The sequence below is a fragment of the Ptychodera flava genome, chromosome 8 (genome assembly GCF_041260155.1).
Source record: "Ptychodera flava strain L36383 chromosome 8, AS_Pfla_20210202, whole genome shotgun sequence".
Classification (NCBI taxonomy): domain Eukaryota; kingdom Metazoa; phylum Hemichordata; class Enteropneusta; family Ptychoderidae; genus Ptychodera; species Ptychodera flava.
Genome location: NC_091935.1, coordinates 7,135,938 through 7,155,390, shown reverse-complemented (window position 1 = coordinate 7,155,390; position 19,453 = coordinate 7,135,938). Strand labels below are relative to the sequence as shown.

General features: G+C 36.9%; 1 protein-coding gene across 2 annotated transcripts in view; it reads left to right on the top strand.

The window, feature by feature from the left end:
* Nucleotides 1-18,747, top strand: part of LOC139138349 (phospholipid phosphatase-related protein type 1-like) — a 38,310-nt gene extending 19,563 nt beyond the window's left edge. For both annotated transcript variants that reach the window (XM_070706690.1, XM_070706689.1), the window contains 7 exons: nucleotides 1,700-1,976; nucleotides 10,197-10,329; nucleotides 12,282-12,471; nucleotides 13,338-13,395; nucleotides 13,928-14,104; nucleotides 14,724-14,897; nucleotides 15,798-18,747. In XM_070706690.1, coding sequence (XP_070562791.1) covers nucleotides 1,725-1,976; nucleotides 10,197-10,329; nucleotides 12,282-12,471; nucleotides 13,338-13,395; nucleotides 13,928-14,104; nucleotides 14,724-14,897; nucleotides 15,798-15,863 — 1,050 coding nt within the window. In that variant the 5' untranslated portion in view covers nucleotides 1,700-1,724 and the 3' untranslated portion in view covers nucleotides 15,864-18,747. The remainder of the gene's footprint in view (nucleotides 1-1,699; nucleotides 1,977-10,196; nucleotides 10,330-12,281; nucleotides 12,472-13,337; nucleotides 13,396-13,927; nucleotides 14,105-14,723; nucleotides 14,898-15,797) is intronic.
* The last annotated feature ends 706 nt before the right edge of the window (nucleotides 18,748-19,453 follow it).

Below are 19,453 nucleotides of genomic sequence, written 5' to 3'. Positions count from 1 at the left end.
CTTTAGAATGCCTCCACATGCTGACCTCCATATATAGTCAAGACCCCCTAGCTTGATTGAAGCTGATCTTAAAAAGAGCCATCTAGCTTGCCAAAACAGTGCTATGGCAAGTTGCTACTGCTTGTACAGGTGAGGGAATTCCTGACAGATAATAACTTGGTGCTAGCAACTTATTGTTTTGCCATTTTAGTGGAAAAGTGTAAATTATTGGGGCATAACAGTGAAGTGAACCTTAAAACAGTAGTGAAAAAACAACGTATGAAATGGGTGTATCAGACCACATGGATAGAGGGACTGTGATCAGACTGTTGTATCCAATCACTTCTGGGAGTCATTGGTTATTTTTGTGCTAATCACATTTTGTTACCAGTAACTGGCAAAAACTCATAAAAGACACAAGCACATGAAATGGTAAAATGCAACATTTTTACTATTAAAAACAAAATTTTTCACAAACCATTATTACAAATGAGAGGTCCTCCCCACAAGCTGGTCAATTTTAAAATGTGATATATGTCAAAAATATGAAGGCACTCCACTGGAACATTTGTGAATGGCTGTATGAATTTCAGTTCTGGAGAAACAAATCTGTCCCCACCATGAACAAACATGTTCTTTGCAAATTAATGGCGCACTACCTGAGCTATGAAGGATTTTCCAACAAATTCATCCCTACCTCTGATTTTATTCTTGATGGTAATAGGCTATTTTCATGACCTCTCCTCCTACACATGACATTTCATTCAGGTTATTTTTGTGGTTTATATATGATTCAAAGTTAAACATTTTGCAGTAAGCAAATGTGCTAGTCTTGCATGAAAGTTAATTATTGGGTTTAAAAACCTTTACGACAAAAATATGAGAATGGTCATATACACCTCTTTCCAACATGAGAGCAAACATTTGGCTTTGCTTGAGCAGGACTAGTAGATTTCATTTAGGACTACTAAAATGAACTGCTACTAGTCCTTCGGCTAGTGGATGATTTGACCTTACGTCGAGCCCTGCTGAGGACTGTAGACTGTATGTTTGCTAAGGTTGAAAAAAGGAAAGATGTTTATTTCTCATCCTGGCAGTCAATTTATCCAGACTTATTTTTTCACATTCACTTGAAAAAATTCATACTGTGAAATAAAAACTACAGTGTAATACCAACAACAGAAAATCAAAGTATCTGTATTATGTGATTATACGCACATTTGATACAGGGTACAGACAGTTCTGAACCATGAACTTTACTTATCATCACCATCTCTCACTGTCTACCTGTCAGAATTACTGCTGCATCATCTTCCTGCTGTTTTCATGCTTGTGTATGATTCTGTTAATTAGCTGAAGAAAGTAAACTTGTCACTTGCAGCATAATATATTTGTGAGAGATGTTGGTTTTATGTACAGGCCCATATTTTTGGAGGCCTTATGGTAGTATGTTATAACGGTGACTAAGTTATTAGTATATTGCAATGGTAACTAACTGGCTATCATTCCATTGCATACAAATGATTTCATCAGATTATTTGTTTATTAATTCACATGCAGAACCAACTAAAATGTCAAAAATAACATAAAGGATAGCTAGGCTCTAAGTTGATTTTTGATTGTTATCGTGTTAATACAACCACACTTGAATTTCATAACAGTGAATTCATTCATTCATCAATTAATATAATGTAAGATCACATTTCTGTTTGATCTACAGAGAGACTTGACAATCAAAAACAACCATGATAAAGAAAGGAGCCGTGGTGACCACCAACAACGCCATCATACCATGTTTCCTCTTCATAGACTGTCTCATTGTGGCAGGTGTTGTCGTACTCTGGTACTTCCTGGAGTTTTCAGACGAATTCACCGTGGCCAAACAGGGGTTCTACTGCAATGACAAAGACCTGATGAAGCCATACATCAAAGATGATGATCTGGTTTTACCCAAAATCATGATATACATTATGTGCTTTGCTCTGCCAGTAGTTGTGGTATGTATGTCTGTATTTATGCACCTATCAATGTTTTCCATTGGGTAGGGGAGTGTTAAAATAATCGCAATCATACCAATCCATAATCCAATAACACTAGGTCAAAATTTGTAAGACAATAGTTGTAAACATAGACACAAAACAGCACAGAACAGACAGTAAATAGACGGTACGCAAACAAAGTCAAATTCATGAAAGAAAGATATATATGCATGGACCTCTGGCCAAAAGACCAAGAAGTGATGTCAGGTGTTTCGAAAATAGTAAGCGCATCCTGCCCCACATGTGGCACCCGCCATATATCAATCTGTAAGTCAGATAGGTTGTGGTCACTAACTTAAGGCCCCAATGTCACCGATGCCATCAGTGATCATTTGTCGAAGAGAGACATTGTATTTTGTATTGGCCGAACAGGGGATGTGGGGAAATTAGTAACATTATACACATGTAGATATTAATTTAGGACTTGATATGATATCAGTCAAGATTCTAGACACAGTGCATATCATGGAAATCGAATTTCCCTGTCCAGAGATTCAAATTGCATTAAATTTCCAATGTTGCTCCACACTCCCTCCTTATGGAAAATATTGATAGGTGCATTAACAGCTGACAAAACTCTCAGTAGTTACATACTCATAGTATTAATAATAGATGTAACGATACATGTCCTTCCAAATGTATGTTGAAATTATGCAAAGTATGATTTATCTTGCAAAGAGAATGTACCAATGCAGTACATTCTTGGCATACAAATTGTTGTTTAGATTAGAATTCAGCTGTCAATAGTAATATTGGACACATTACACGCATGCAGGTTGTGTTGACAAGTGAAAACTTGGCCGTTTTGATGTGATTCCAGTAGTAAAAGAGAGACTGTATTATGCAAACGGAAAAAAAAGACATGAGAAATGCATAAAAAGGTGCAGTCATCAGAGCCTAAATTTCTAATGTTAATGCCACAATACAAGTTTTATGAAGCCTTTGCCAGTTGTATTTTAGCTTGACAGCAATGTTACAGGCAATGAGACAAAAATTGAGAAAAAAGATATCAAATCTCATTTCTAAAGCAAGCAGATACATGTTCATGACTTCTCCTGGATTTTGCAGTGATTATACAATGCGTTTTCAATGTCATTTATTCATTGATTGTTCTTTGGCTAAAATAAAGGATGAAGCAACAGCATTAATTGGTAGCAGCAGTTCACCACCATTGTTTTATTGGAAAATGGTAATCTGCATGATCTACAATGTATGCAAATTATGAAAGATTAAAGGCATATTATTCCCTAATAGTTGTCTTTGTTCAGTGCAGGAGAGTATGAGTGACAAGTGATGTAATGACCGGGTCACCATGAGTTGAAGATGAGTGGTGACACAGTCATTTCATCATGAGTATTTTCCAGGCTAAACGAAGAAAACTATTAAGGAACTTATCACATGCACATCAAGCCAAGAATTTGTTATTTTTGCAATATGATAGGAGTTTTCTTCAACAATTCCACATTTAAATTTTGAACTGCTTTTGGAATAATATCAATGGGCAATGGGTAAATTGTCAATCATTTTTAGCTATCGTTTGTTGTGGGAGCGACGAACATTCATTGTACACAATTTCAAAGATAGCATACATGAAGGCCCAGAAATTTACCTCAGAGAAAGTTACACTATTTTTAGAGAACAAAAGTTGACCTAGTCAAATGTGTAATGTCGCGCCAGACCTGGTTGCAATGCTTACAGAACCCATGGTAATGCGACCAGCTTCGAGGTACATGTTGCCAAAAATTGTTCATGTAATTCCTTTGGCATGTCATATACAGGCATTATGCACTCTTCTGTTATTGGATTATTGTTGTCATAGCCTGTGAAAATATCAATTTGACAACACAATTTTTTGAGGCTCAGGATGTGGCCTGCACACAGCACTTGATCCCAGTTATTGTACAGGAATTGAAATAAACTGTATGTCACTACAGCATGATAGCACCCTCATGCATCAAAAGTTCAGGCAGTGGTCAAGTTTAGTTAAATACATATGAACTGCTATATTGGCAAGAAAGCTTATGCAGAAGGATTTAAAAGTTGCCAAGTAGATGAACTTTGTCAGACTCTAATAATTATGACGATTTTTGGACACCGTGGTGCGAAGCACCAAAGGTGTCCTTTGTCGCCACAATGTCTGTGTGTGTGTCCGTCTGTCCGTCCGTCTGTCCGTCCGTCCGTCCGTCCGTAGACAGATTTTGTTCCACTCATAACTTAAGAACCCTTAGGTCCAATGTCATGCAATTTGGTATTTGGTATTATCATGATGAGACTTAGATCTGATTAGATTTTGGTGGGTGTGGCTTATTAATTAATTGCTCATTTGCATATTTTATGACTTTTTGGCCATAGGGCTATATCTCAAGAAATATTGAACCAAATTTGATGTGACTGTACACATACTTAATTAGTCCCCACGGACACCGTCCGGGGGGACTTATAGGTTTGGTCATGTCTGTGCGTCCGTCCGTCCATCCGTCCGTCCGTCCGTCCGTTCACGCAGATATCTCAGAGACGCCTGGAGCGATTTCGTTCAAACTTGGTACAAGGATAGTACTCTACCTCATACAGGTGCACGTCGATTTGTTTCACAATGCGATCAAATTTGGCCGTGTTAGAGGACTTTTTAGTTTTCACCTCCATAGACTCCAGCCAGTCCATAGACTCCCATGTATAAGGCAGTCCATAGACTCCCATGTATAAGGCAGTCCATAGACTCCCATGTATAAGGAAGTCCATAGACTCCCATGTATAAGGCAGTCCATAGACTCCCATGTATAAGGCCAAGAAAAATAAAAATTTAGTTTCTCATCGTATTCATATTGCAAAAAGGATGCAGTGACACAGTTTTTAGTCCCCACAGATAAAGTCCAGGGGGCTCATAGATTGGCATGCCAGAAAATCCCGAGAGAGTTTGACCGGTTGACCTCGCTGTTAATTTTATGCAGGAAATTACAACAACAATGCTTGGTCGAATGACGCAGTGCCTTGAGGGTGGGATCGCCAGTGGTAAAGAGGGAAGAGTACCTTCCCGATGGTGATAAGTGGTGCGGATTACCGTCGCCTAGGTGACTGGCGTTGCAAATACCTGGACTGAACCCACGCGTGGACTGAACCATTTGGTTTTTTTTGGGTGTCGATGGTACTTTGACAATAAAAGTAAAGATGCACAGATATCGAGTTTATTGTCTTGTTTATGAGCGGCCAGTATTTCCAACAGCATGAATTACGTGCATTTGCCCTAGAAGAAATAAATAATTTCGAATAAAATATCGCGAATATAACCACATTCCTTAAGCTCGACGTACCCCAAAGAACCATGAAATCGCCCGACTTTCGATTGAAGAGATGAGTTTTGCCAAACCGCGTATACAGAAAAAGTGGCAGATGACTTTATTTTTAGAATCATAGACAGTATAGCGAGATGTAAAAAATGTGAAAGAGGCTCCCCATCTAACTATCCTAAATGTTTTTGTGTCGAGTTTGTGTTTGATTCGTTTCGAAAATGTGTTCCTACATTCTTATCCGATTGTGTGTGTTAATAAAAATGTTTGTTTCGCTTTGGATATTTGTAGAGAAGTTTGGATTAGTGTGTACGGTAATGTTTTGTTTGTGTGGGGAAAGCTTATGGCGAGACGCAGCCGGACCTATGTTGTTACAAAAGTGATAGAGTCGCCCTTGACGCTTGCGTTTCGAAACCCGGTTGTGGTTTCTCATCAGTCGCGGTGTAGATTCTTTCTTAGTTTGTGTTTGTGAAAATTATTTTAATGCATTTTAGTGGTCTTGCTTTTCGATTAGCGAGGCAAGTATATTAATTTTTGGTCACGTTGTGAGTCCGTTTGGTGGTTCGGTTTGTTTGTTCTATGTTTCTTACTTCGGTAAATTTTGTTTTGACTGGTGTGTCTTTTAGATTTTTGCGGAGGTTTGTGAATTTTTAGGCAATAAGTACCACTGGGGGTACGGATTTTATGTTTATTGGATCAAGATACTCACAAGTATCCTGGTTGATGTGCTTGTTCTCGTACATTTTGATTCATAGTTCGTTTACTTTGTTTACTGTTTGTTCTGGCTTGTTGTGTATAATACTGAGTGTTGCGTAATTGCCTTTCGCATTCAAGTACGTAATCGTTTGTGTTGACAATGACGAAAACCCGACCTTGTCGAGGGTTTTTTTTTCCCGAAATTTGTCTATTGTTTGCAAGCTGGTTTATCGCGATTCTTTTAGCACGCGACATGTTTTGTTTCCTTGTTTGAAAGGGTATCTCTAGAAGTACGAGTTTAGCAGCTTCAGATAGCTTTCAAGTTTTTGGTGTTTGTTGTTTGTGGAGCCCAATTTGACTTTTCTTTGAATTTGTGTTGTTGCGATTGTTTGTGTCTCATGATGTAGCGTAGTCACATTTTACGACTTTATTTGTTGAAATCGTGATGTGGTTTTATTCTGTTTGGTTTTGTTGGCGTCCGAATTAATTTTAAGGCCTTTGCCTAGTACTATTTTTCGGAGTTTCATAGTTTGAGCGATGATAGTTGTTGTTGAATTTCATGTTGTTGTCGGCTTTTCTTTGGAAATAGCTGATTTATTTCCACGGCCCATTTTTTCTGTTACGTTATTTTTATGTGTACGATTTTTGTTATTTATTTTAAGTGTTTGTGTGTTCTATGTCATTTTATGGTTTTTTTTTGGTAGTTCTCTTTTTGGAGTGTTTGGTGGCCCTGAAAAGGGCCGCTTGGTATGGGTTTTTGTTAGCGCTTGGCGCGTTTGTTTTGGCGATGAGCCTATAGCTTTTTTATGCTTCTTTTCGTCGATTCGATGTGCTTGGTAAGTAGGTGTTTGCCGCCTTCTTGTCACTGTGTGTGCGTACATGGGCAGTCTGCATAGCCCTTGAATGTGGTCTCGATTTTGATCAAACCATGGAGGTACCTCCATGATCAAACTTACAATTTAGGAGTATATATCAAAACTGATAAATGATTTATGTTTCACATGGGTTCACAAAAAGTTTCGCCCCGGTGTTCATATATGGCCCAGGAATTGCATCTACCCACCCTTTACAGAGTAGTAAGCTTATGGGGCAAGTAAATATGGATGCGCCGGTGCGATTCAACGATCAACCTGTATATCGCATCGAAAGTCAACAATTTTACGGCACGGACTATGATTTTATAAGTTTATACACAGTCCCTCGTGGATAGAGAGACTGTGGTTTATATAAAAATTATAAGGCGCGGGGTATTATATATTGACTGATTACTGTAGCTATAGATAGGCTACATTCAGGACGGGCAGCGACGGGCAGTAATTAGTAGGCAAAACCACGGCCCTCCACAGAGGGACCGTGGCAAAACAGGTGGTTTTCACCGTGGGCAGAACTCGGTGCAATGATACTGAACATTAATAGTAAGCCTGTCACCTTGAAGGTAATGCTGTAGGTGAAACAAGTAAGCTTACTTCAAACGCACGATGGTACAAACATTCCTACCTCCATGGTACAAACAACACCATAAGTGAAACGTACACATAGAAATACACGCGTTCCTACGTTGTGCCCACCCGGGCCACGCGATTAAAATATGACTGATACTGCTGGATAGTGTTAATTGGGTCGGTAAACAGTCAATTAATAGTTTAATTGACTACCTGGGTGATTGGCAGGTCGTGTCCAACGACGCATATGCAAAGCAGGCCAAAAGACAAAAGCCCCCAAAGATATTGACAGCTGGCCAGAGGTCACCATGAATACGTAATGACGCTTCACTACGCAGAAACTGCGTAGTCAAGCCCTTCTTAACCGGTCAAACTCTCTCGGCATTTTCCCTCATGGGGTCATGTCAGTCCGTTAGTCCATCCATGTGAGTCCATCTGTTCAGGCAGATATCTCAGACGCTTTGACAAATGTCACATGACCTTGGTGACCTTTGACCTCGAATATACATATTTGTCCATTACTCAGTAACCACAAGTGCTAAACCTTTCATATATGGTATGATGGGACCCCCTATGACGCCACATATTGTACTCATTAATTATGTGCATATCTAATTTTGAGCAAGCCAATAGAGCTAGAGGTCTGATTTTTGGTATATATGGATAACTTAGCAATACAATTTTTTTGACAAAATGTCATGTGACCTTGGTGACCTTTGACCTCAAATATACATATTTGTCCATAACTCAGTAATCACTAATGCTACACCCTTCATATTTGGTATGATGGGACACCTTATGACGCCACATATTGTTCCTCATTAATTATGCACATATCTAATTTTTAGCGAGCCAATAGAGCTAGAGGTCTGATTTTGGTATGTAGGGATAACTTAGCAATACAATTTTTTTGACAAAATGTCACGTGACCTCGGTGACCTTTGACCTCAAATATACATATTTGTCCATAACTCAGGAACCACAAGTGCTACACCCTTCATATTTGGTATGATGGGACACCTTATGATGCCACATATTGTACCTCATTAATTATGTGCATATCTAATTTTGAGCAAGCCAATAGAGGTAAATATATGATTTTTAGTATATAGGGATAGACTATAGGATAGAAATTTTTTGACAAAATGTCATGTGACCTCGATAACCTTTTACCTAAAATACACGATTATGTCAATAAATAAGTAACCACAAGTGCTATATCCTTTATATTTAGTGGGATGGGAGACCTTACGACAACACATGCTTTACCTCGTTAATTATGCCCATATATAATTGTGGGCAAGCCAATAGAGCTAGAGGTCTGAATTTGGCAGATATGGATTTATTAGCAATACAATGTTTTATTTTCAAAATGTCACGTGACCTTGATGACCTTTGACCTTGAATATGCATATATATGCATAACTCAGTAACCACAAGTTCTTTACGCTTCAATTTTGATAGGATAATAGACCTTAAGATGTCACATCTTGTACCTCATTTATTATGCACATATGTATTTCTTGGCTGGCCAATACAGCTAGAGGTCTGATCTTTTTTCCCGATTAGAAACCATAACTTAGACATGCCTCTTGTTTCAAGTTGGGAATAATGACATAGACCTATGTGTCCATAGATCTGAACATATACACTCCAGTGATACTTCTTAATGACCTCATTTCCCTGCCCCATCAAGACTAATACTCCTATTACAAGTGGGGACTATGTCATTGTCAATGACTTGTTACCCTATAGCATAACTATGGTAAAAGTTTAGTAAGTTTGGTTAATTCCAAAGCACATTCTGAAAGTACTCTTCTGGAATATACAGAATATTATCTCACATAGTGAGTGTCTGAATGTTATTCTGAATTGTATTCCAAAGCACATTCTGAAAGTACTCTTCTGAAAATTTCACATTCTTTGCCACTGCACCATCTCCCTAATACATACTGATGACCCACGGTGTCCACTCAAGTCTCACTTTGATTATGAAATGTTCATGCCAGACGCAAATTTTGATAACACAAAAAAGTTCTGACGCACCAAAATTGATGATAGAGATACGGGTTGTGCTGTAGCAGCTGTGACGTAGAATGACAAAAAGATAAATCCGGTATTTTTTGTCAATAGATGAAAACTTGACTTGTGCATAAGATAATGCCATTTGTATGATAATCCCTGAATGAAGTTGTTGTGCTATATACGGAATGTATTATGTAGAGTTATCTCATTTCAAATTATAATTAACCTGATTCAAGTTTCCATCATGTTTTGCAATTGATTTTTCCATGGCTGTTGCCTGGTTTTTCTCTTCCAACTGTAAGTGTCCAGGAATTTACGGTGTAAATGGATTCTCACTTTAATATCAAGTAAAAACCTCAATAACTGACATGCACTTTAAAATAAAATTGTTTTGTTCTGTGCATCAACTATATTTTTATTACATGCTCCCTACTGTGTTTGTTGAAATGCCCAGTATTTTGATTGTCAACACTGGGCATGCATGTGTGTCTGAAATGTGTTGTCATGGTTTACAGTTGAATTTAACTCTCTTGACAGCATGTACTTACTGGACACCAGGCTGTGTTGACAGGAGCACAATTCTCAGTATCCAATTCCTATGTGTTGATGGATGTCAACCAGGAAGTGTGGTTGATACATATGAGAACAAACTTATTAAAAAAGTTGTGGAATCAAGATACATTACCGTAGGGTTTATGTGTAAATATTATTTTTCTGATTGTTTCGTGCAGATTTTGTTTGGGGAGTCAAGTCTCTCTGTCTACCACCTTAAGTCAAAAACCTATGAAAAGCAAGAAAAAATTGTGAAGACCTGCAACTGTTGTGATCTCCACCCTGTGTTTAGAAGAATGATCCGATTTATTGGTGAGTTCTAGTAACAATACAAGCTAGATTGTGCCTGTAGGATCTGCGAATCCATATACAAAGAAAAGATAAAAATGTGAAGTCAGACCAAAGCAAAGTGAAAAAAAATAAATTCAACTGCTTGGCAAAGGGCAATGAAAGAATAAATAGCAGTAATAAATGGGTGAAAGAAATTATGTGAGATCAAATTTTTTCACAGAATATGCAGTGTTTTGCCCAGGAATTGTAAAGGTGGGACACAGTGTCCCATGATTGTTAAAATAGGGGGACACTAAGTTACAATGGGGGTCAATGTGTGAGCGAAGAACGCAAAGCAAAGTCAAGTCACCAAGGCAGAAAGGTATTGTAAACATGTAGGGCTGTTGTTTTCCATCAAAAAATTGATATCATGAATACATACATTCATTGTAAAATTAAGATTGCTGGACGTCTCCTATAATGGTTTGTGACAAAGTCATTTTAACTGGTTATATTTACAGTTTTGAATTGTAAAAAAGACATCATCATGATAAAATCAATTTCATGCGCATTTTTCTTTTACGGGGATCCTGCATTACATGTGTTTAACAGAAATAAAGAAGAATGTTTCATTACACTTATGACTCCAGAACTAGAAGTGGTTGAAGACAATAGTTTGATGCACATTGTAACCTGGGTTTTTTATTACTGCTATAAAGTTCTCTTCTTTTTTATAATTGCTCCAATGACTGACATTTTTCCCTGAAAATTGCAAAAATATAGTTTGAAAACAAACGTGTGGGAAAACTCCTTGATCATCATGATAGCAATAGCACATAGCCATAACGCTGTTTTGACAAGCTAGGTGGTTCTTGTTAAGATCAGCTACAATCGAGCTAGGGGTCTTGACTATATAACGAATTCAGCGTGACCTCGATCTCTAGGTGGGCTGGCTTGCAGACGATCGGAGAGTTTTATGAGACTCCTTCTGGGGAAATTTAAGGCAAATTACTACTTTGAAAGTCAGGGATATAGTGTTTCAACAAAAAATGGGGGATTGATGATATTTTAGATGAAGTCATGAGCTTCCACTGTACACCAAATACACGTGCAGTCAATTCCGTGCCCGGGCTAGTATAGTGACTGAAAATTTGATTCTCCGTACTTCACTGTACTAGCATATATTTACATGTAAATGTTTCATTTCAAGTTGTTGGTCAATAAAATTTGCTTTGTGAAAAGTTAGTTGTTCTTTTTACAAGCCTTCCGCTTCCGAAATCATTGTGGTTATCGGGATCGTACGTGGCCCGGCATTTGATTTTTTGTCCCCAAGGCTGCAGGGCCGAGTGGATGCACATCGCCTTGCTCATACCATGAATCGTAGCCTGTAACAGACTAACTGATTTTTCAAAAGTGTTTACATTGTGACGAAAAAAATAGACTAAATTTTAAATGTTTCATTTTCTCAATAGAGAAACGATAACTGTACGGGCTATCAAGTGTGTAATTTAATAGCTAAAAATGTAGTCTGTCTGTGGATGCTGGACTTACAATTCTAGCCCTGATTTTAGTGCGTCCCTGTGACCAATGTCCGGTATTTTTGCGGGACATTGTTGCTAATTTTGCGTCAAAAGACGCAAGAACGCACTCTGGGCAAACCACTGAATATGTAACTCTAATATACTGACAGCTATTCTCCAAACTCTCTCTCATGAAATATTTTTGCCTTGTGTTGTTAATGTTGTGAGGGTAACAAAAGTTAAAATTGAAGACTGTATTAAATTAGTACAGGGTAGAGAACAAGATGATGTATACTTCATACAGTAACAGAAATTGTATAGAAGTTTGCAGTCATGAATGTCTGTACCAAAGTCACATGCACTTTTGTGAGTCAAATTTTCATAATAAGAATTCTGAAATACTCATAATCTTCTCAATACCAGAGAAAATTGATGAGAGATTCAATCATGGCATAATTGTAATTTCTCTGACAGGTATGTGTACTTTTGGAGGATTTGCTACATGGGTCCTGACAGATGTTAGCAAGTTACTGACGGGACGTTTGACACCCTTCTTTCTGACCGTATGTGCTCCTAACATGACACACACAGACTGTGTTGAGTTAAATCTAGTCACTGATGACAGCGTCTGTACAGGAGATGCCGATGAAATCAAACTGGGAAGGTAATTAAAAATATGCAAGAATTGTTACAACTATTAAAATAGTGTGTATTTACTAAGAGTGAAGATTAATAATTGCTGAAGGCTTTCTCAAATCTAGTACATTGCAAACCCAATTTATACAATCAGCGAATCAACAGATTCTTCCAGGAAGGTACCTTCTCAAACCACTTCTTCAATTAATTAACCGAAAGATGAATATAACTGTACTTTAGAGTGTTGTATGTAAATCAATGAACATCTTTTTCCAATAGTGTAGAGTCTGTGCACTAGTTTCAAACTTTTAGCTCAAGAAAGCTCACAAATTCTGAAATCAATAGTGCAACCTACTTTGCTCACAACAAGCAGGAGCATAAAATTCAACCATGCACATTCAAAATTCTGGTCATACCATATTGACCATTTTGGTCATACTCTATCCAAAATTGACTACGACTGCTAAATGTTTTACTGTTAACCACAGCATGAAATAATCACAATCTAAAATCAAAAGGTTACATGAGGTTATTACAAAAATACCGAAAGGATGCACCACAGGGACATTTGCACTTGGTATTGCCCAACACGAAGCAGAGGGCAGTATGCGGCACCAATGTCCAAGTGCATAGTTTTTATTTTCATAAAAACCTTACTATTATACATCTTACATTCCCAACTTGGACGTCAATTGGGCTGAGTATTGACCTGTGCAAGGTCGACAAATATACCAGTTGTAGTGCAAGTATGGAATTCTATTGTTCTTGATAGTAGATGTAGGATAATGGATGTTATCTGAGCTATGGCTTCAGATCTTTACCACAAGAACATCATTAAAAGCATGGAGTTAGAATGAAGTAGAAAAAAGTAAATTCTGTTCTTTTCTTCCATAGGATGTCATTTCCATCTTTGAATGCTGCTCTTAGTATGCACTGTGCAGTCTTTATTGCAGTAAGTGTAAAAAAAATTCATAATATTTAATTGTAAACTTGCTATGCTTTGCACCCAAGTAATATTTTCATCTACATGATGATCATTTCATGTATAGTCACAGATGTGTGAATAGCACGTATTTTAATGCTTTTTTGTGGCTATTCAAGCTGTAAAAATTAAAAAAGTGGTAGTTACAATATTTCATGCATGATTTCGGCCCTAGCATTGATGTCAGAAATGTTCATTAAAATACGTAAATTCAAATTTCGTCTCCGACAGAGATGACTTAGTTATATTTTCTGTTGGTAGCGTACACAATGTATTTCTGCCATTTACAGAGTATCCTCAATGGTAGCAAAAATGTTATTCTTGTTTTTCCTATTATTACTATACATCAAATCTCTATTGAGCATCGGTACATCTCATTTGTTTAGACCTATGTTGTCTCAGGTATAACATAGATGGTATGATGCTCAAGATCTATTTCTACTGTTTGTATAGCGCCCTCAGTAGCAAAAATAATTGTATACTTTTGTTTTTTCCACCACAGCTGTACGTGCAATCATTACTGAGCATCAGTGGATCTCGTTTGCTTGGACCTCTGCTATCCCTGGGTGTGGTCACACTGTCATACATGTGTGGGTTGCTTGACATGCAACAGTACAGACATAACAGTGCTGACGTGTTATTAGGGTTTTTGATTGGAGCAGCTGTGGCAGCATATTTGGTAAGTGTTCCTCATCAGTTTGTTGGTTGACAATGTAGTTTTTGTGAGGTAGGCTTATCAAAAGAGAATCACAAATTGTCCGGATACCAAGTGAAATACCAAGTATTTTAGTAATATTGCTGTCATGCTACTGTATCTGTAAAGTACCTTACTGCACAAATTGATAATTATTGTGATAGAATTGACAGCCATTTTATTAAACAAGTTTTTCCAAAACTCAGACCTTAATATCATATACCAATGATCAACGTGATAAAAAATAGGGTTTATCAGTCCAACAGGATAGTAGAGGATTAAATCATTTGCTACAAAGAGACTGCAGACAATTCTATAGATGATCATATATGAAACCACTCATTTATTACTATAAATCATGCATCTAACTTTTCATTCAGTATGGGGTAATCAAGATGTCTCGGTGACAGTGCATTGCCATCTTTCAGTGGCCTTCAATCAAAACTGTGTATACCATATATTATGTCCACAACAGTGAAGCCATTGCTCGGACAAAACTGTTGTCAACATAGAAGGTCAAATTTCAGTACAAGTGTATCCTGTAAAGGTTCAATTGTTCACCTTCAGAAACAGGAAATGATTTCTAATTCTTGGTGAATTTCAGAGCATCGTGGTGTTGAACTTCTTCAATCCAACACCGAAGGACTCTGTAGCTGAACTGGCAAAAGAAGGAATTGGTGTCGTCACACTGCCAAGGCCAAAGTCAAAGTACAGCCATGCTAATGGCAATCAAACTTACATCCCTCATGCTCTGGACAGGTCCAGTTCAAGGAGATCTGTAAGTATTGTATGCTACCCATGCCAAGGAATTCTCAGGGTGATGTTAGACCATACAAATAAATGTCCAGCTTCTTAATAAAGTCTTACACCCCAAGGATGAGCCAAATATTTCATCACTCCTAGACAAATTTGCTGCATTAGTGATGCTGAAGAGATCTCTGTAACAAGAATACTCTGATTGACAACCATCTCAACACAGTAAATGGAAAATAGGCAATCTCTGGCATACATTTGTGGAAACTTGATAGATTCCCTGTTGATAGGCATTGGCACAGTTCGGCCTTTTTAAGGCTATCCAGACTCCAGTTGCCCATGACATTCATCTCTTAATAGTAAGGTTACAGGTGCCCTAAAATTGTAAGACTTCAATTTTTGCTAAAATTTTTAACTTTCCATAAAGAAACTTCAAACCATTCCCTTTGGAAATTAAGAATAAAAGTCAGGGGTCACCGTGCAAAAATTGGTACTAGATGAACATAGAACCCAATATTTATTGATATTTGAAAGTCAAAATGGACACCATTCCTGTGTTATCCTATGGTGAAAAAAGGTAATGTTTTTATTATTACAAAAATAAAGCCAATGAAAACTTTACTACACCGTGGGTTTCAAAATGAGCTGCCATAAGTGATAGATCAAAAATTATTATAAAAATTATATAGTCTGAATATCTGAGCCCAATGCCCATTATACCCTGAAAGACTTTGGTTATTATTTTGTACTGCATAAATAATTGAATGCCTTACAGTACATTTAGATAAATCATTCTAAGTCATTCCTGGTTGAACTCAGCTGAATGACTTTGTCACGTTGTGGTAATAATTAGTTACTTCAAATCCTGAAGCTAGTATTCCAGGCATAAACTCACCAGTACAGTTTGTATAATTTTTTTCCTCAGGAGCAGATAGTCATTTCAAATCCTGCATACCTTGAGGATGGTGCCGGTCAGCTCTACAGGCGATAAATACACCGGTCAATGGGTCACTCAACAGATGAAGAGATGATTGTCAGTCCCACTGCACCTTCATTTTTCCTACCCTTGAGGCTGATATACTGTACAAGGTTTTATTCAAGATACTGGTAATTTGCTTTGGTTAGGTAAAACCCCACCTGCCAACCATCCCAGTCAAAAATATGGTATCACATGAGACAAATATCTTTGAAGATAAAGTGTTATTGGTAACAATGTAACAGTATATGTACACGGCAATTATTTAAATATTATGCATAATTTTTTGATTAACATACAATTACTTGTATATGCCCATTTTTACTTTTCCCTAAAATGCGTAGCATTATCATGGTTAATCAATATAGTTTTGTCACTTTCCCTCATTGTTAAGATATAAAATTAATATCGCATCCAACAAGGACTTCCTTATGTTACGATGGATAGCTGTGAGCAGCAGAGTTTAAACAAAAGACTAGACCCCCCACACAAACCAGTCATGGATATAGGGTGATCCAAAATACTTGTTTACCTGCATTGATAATTGCCATTCCCCTCTACAGTGTAACCAAGCCATTGAAAACTAAGTAGTATATATTTGTAAATAAAGCTAAGAAAAAATGGTGAAGACTGTATGTATAAATATTGTGGTTTGTATTTTTATGCTACTGAGTTTACATTGAGGTTTCAAGTTAACCAGTTATACATACCAATATAAGGATATACTTTTTATATCTGTAAATCAAAAAAAAATTATACAAGAGAAAGTAGTATCTTCAGTGTAACTTAGAAGAAACTCGATTGGATTCAGACGGTGGAGTTATACCTCTGTTAATATTTAACTTGTATTGTATAACAAAATTTAAAATATTTCTTGGAATTTAAAAATCTAAGATCCTTTGGTTCTTGGAATTGTTAGTTTTTTCTTTTCTTCCTCACCAGAAAAGGTCTTTCACCTTTGACCCCTACGCCCTTCATAAGTTTTTACCACTCTATGCATGTAGACCTGCCAGCATTGAAAAAACAGTGAAATTTCACTTTTTTATAAACCACACATTTACTGTACAAGCTTCAATGAAATAGTTTTCCATAAGGTCAAACCACAACTGACAAATATTACTGTCAGAAGCAATGTTACAACACCTTAAACAAGCGACGGAATTTGCACCAGGTCATTCATTTTTTGGAAATATATACAGATGATATGAGGTAATACAAGGTAAAAGTTAGTTCTGTGTATATTATCATATCTGTATTTCCACTTCTTTTGGAAATTGCTAGACAATCACATCGTTGAAACTTGAGTCCACTGCCAGTTACAAAGGAAGCAATGGTGATGGATGCAATATGAATCACTGTCACAAATACAAATGTGGTAAGTGATAAACTTTGCCAAAAAGTTAGTAAGTTAAAGATGATTTCATTTCAGGTGTGAGATAACTTAGTGTTGTAGCTTGCTGGTAATTTCATACCACTTTATTCACTTAGCACTCCCTATGGTCATATATTCTTTGTAATACCCAGCTGTCAGCCTTCTTGCGCAAGCTTCATATATGAGACCAAGAGACATGGTATAAATTTACTTTCAAGAAGATCCAAATTTACAAAGATTGTTTCCATAATTTATACTGTCACGTACATGAAGATTTAAATTTCCTTCACTACTTTGACGTGCTTCAACCAAATTTCTCCACAATGTATTGTTTATAGACAAGAAAGTCACAGATGTGCAGACATGATGACCTTTGAACTTTGCTTGTATCCTTTATATCTAATCACATCGCCAGGCTCCTTTTCATTTGTGGATTTCTACAATATTTAGCATGTTATAAACCTCTACTCGGTTTAATCAAGTACCATAATAGCAAAATAAGTTGATTTTGCTGTAGCAAACAATGTTATACCTAGACACAGTTTTAGAATGTTGAACAACTCAACAAGATTTTCAATGTGAAAATACCTTATAATTGAACTTGTCAGCGGTCCAGTTATCTGGTCATTCTTCTGAAAATTGCCATGATAGATATTTTTTATAAAAAGTCATCTGATATTGTTTTTGTTTGCTTGTTTGTTTGTTTTTCTGTGAGTTATTTACACAATGTGTGTATGCGATAGCAGACTATGGAGCAACTCCATTCAAAAAGTAGTTTTAACCGTTTTACCATTAAATACAGTGTGTCCTCTGAGCCAATGAGATGAGCTGTTGCAGACCCACAATCCCTGTTTGATGGAAATTCATGAATGGGTTTGTGACTCAATTCCAAGTTAAAGTTCAGAATTTCCTTCCAGAACTTTGGAATATCAGTGGGCACACTAGCTACATATATAAATATACTAACCCTTGTTCAATTAAGGCTTTAATATTACAGCTAGACAAGGAATTTGTTTGTTTGCCATTTTTTGAAACTAGCGCACCCCTAAACTTGGATCACAGTGGTTATTAATGTGGAAAAATCAACACAATATTGCCTCACCATGACAGTATAATATTGCCTCACCATGACAGTATACAGTAAACAAATTTGGAATAATGTATTCCACAATGAACGTTCATACTGAAAGTATACAGATATATTAAATATGTATTCCCTTGGTGTGTATTTTTTATAACGCGATATTGTTGTTGTTGTCCTATAGGTTGTGTTTATTTCATTAATATTTATGGTAAGCCAGGCTGATGTGTAAACTTCAAAAGGAGTTTTGAAAAAATCTATATAGGGACATCCTTGTTTCAGTATTAACCTGTATTTACAACAGTTTTTTGATAGCTTTTATGTTATTGAGTTCATTAAGTTTCTCAGGTATGGCATATTCATTTGTCAAATGACATCGTTATATTATTCCGTATATGTAATCATGATATTGGTCAAATAAATAACTCCCACTGATTCACAATACAGAGCAATGCTTCTTGTCTTGAAAATGTCAAAATCGATGAACACTGCTTCTGCATCTAAGGTGTGGAACAACTTTTATTTTATTTAGCAGAATAGTTAATATTCTATCAGTCATAGAGACCATGACATTGAATTCTTTCAGAACAGCATGGTACAAAGTGAACATATGACTTAAAGGACTGTTTTAGTACCACTTGATATATCTGTACACTTCTCTGGACCATAAAGGTCGGATGAATTTACTGTAGCCTTGGTTTACTGGTCACAAAGAGGGGTACAGCATGTTTCTATTTCCAAAGTGGACCACAAGGCAAAAACGTGTAATCCTTCTACCTCCAAAGAAAGTAAAATGAAAAACAAGTTTGTGTTAAAAGATGATTCTCTTGTTTAACTTTGTTACATCATTGCCGACTAGTTTGCTGGATTGAATCCCAGACAACATTTAAAATTTGTTGCTTCCATTATTCTCCATGCCAAGCAATCACCCTCTCCATGGAAGCCACTGAACATGTTGTATCAACATTTTACTCTGATAAATTGGCAGCTCCCCCTACCATGATTAAGAACTCACAAGATAACTTTGTTTAAGGTAGAATGCGCTTTGGGGAGAGATATTTGGACTCTCACTTTTTCCAATAGTCGTCTGATCTACTGCTTGTGGGGATTCCTTTTGAAGCTCTTGCAGTCGGAAAAACTTTTTACTGTATT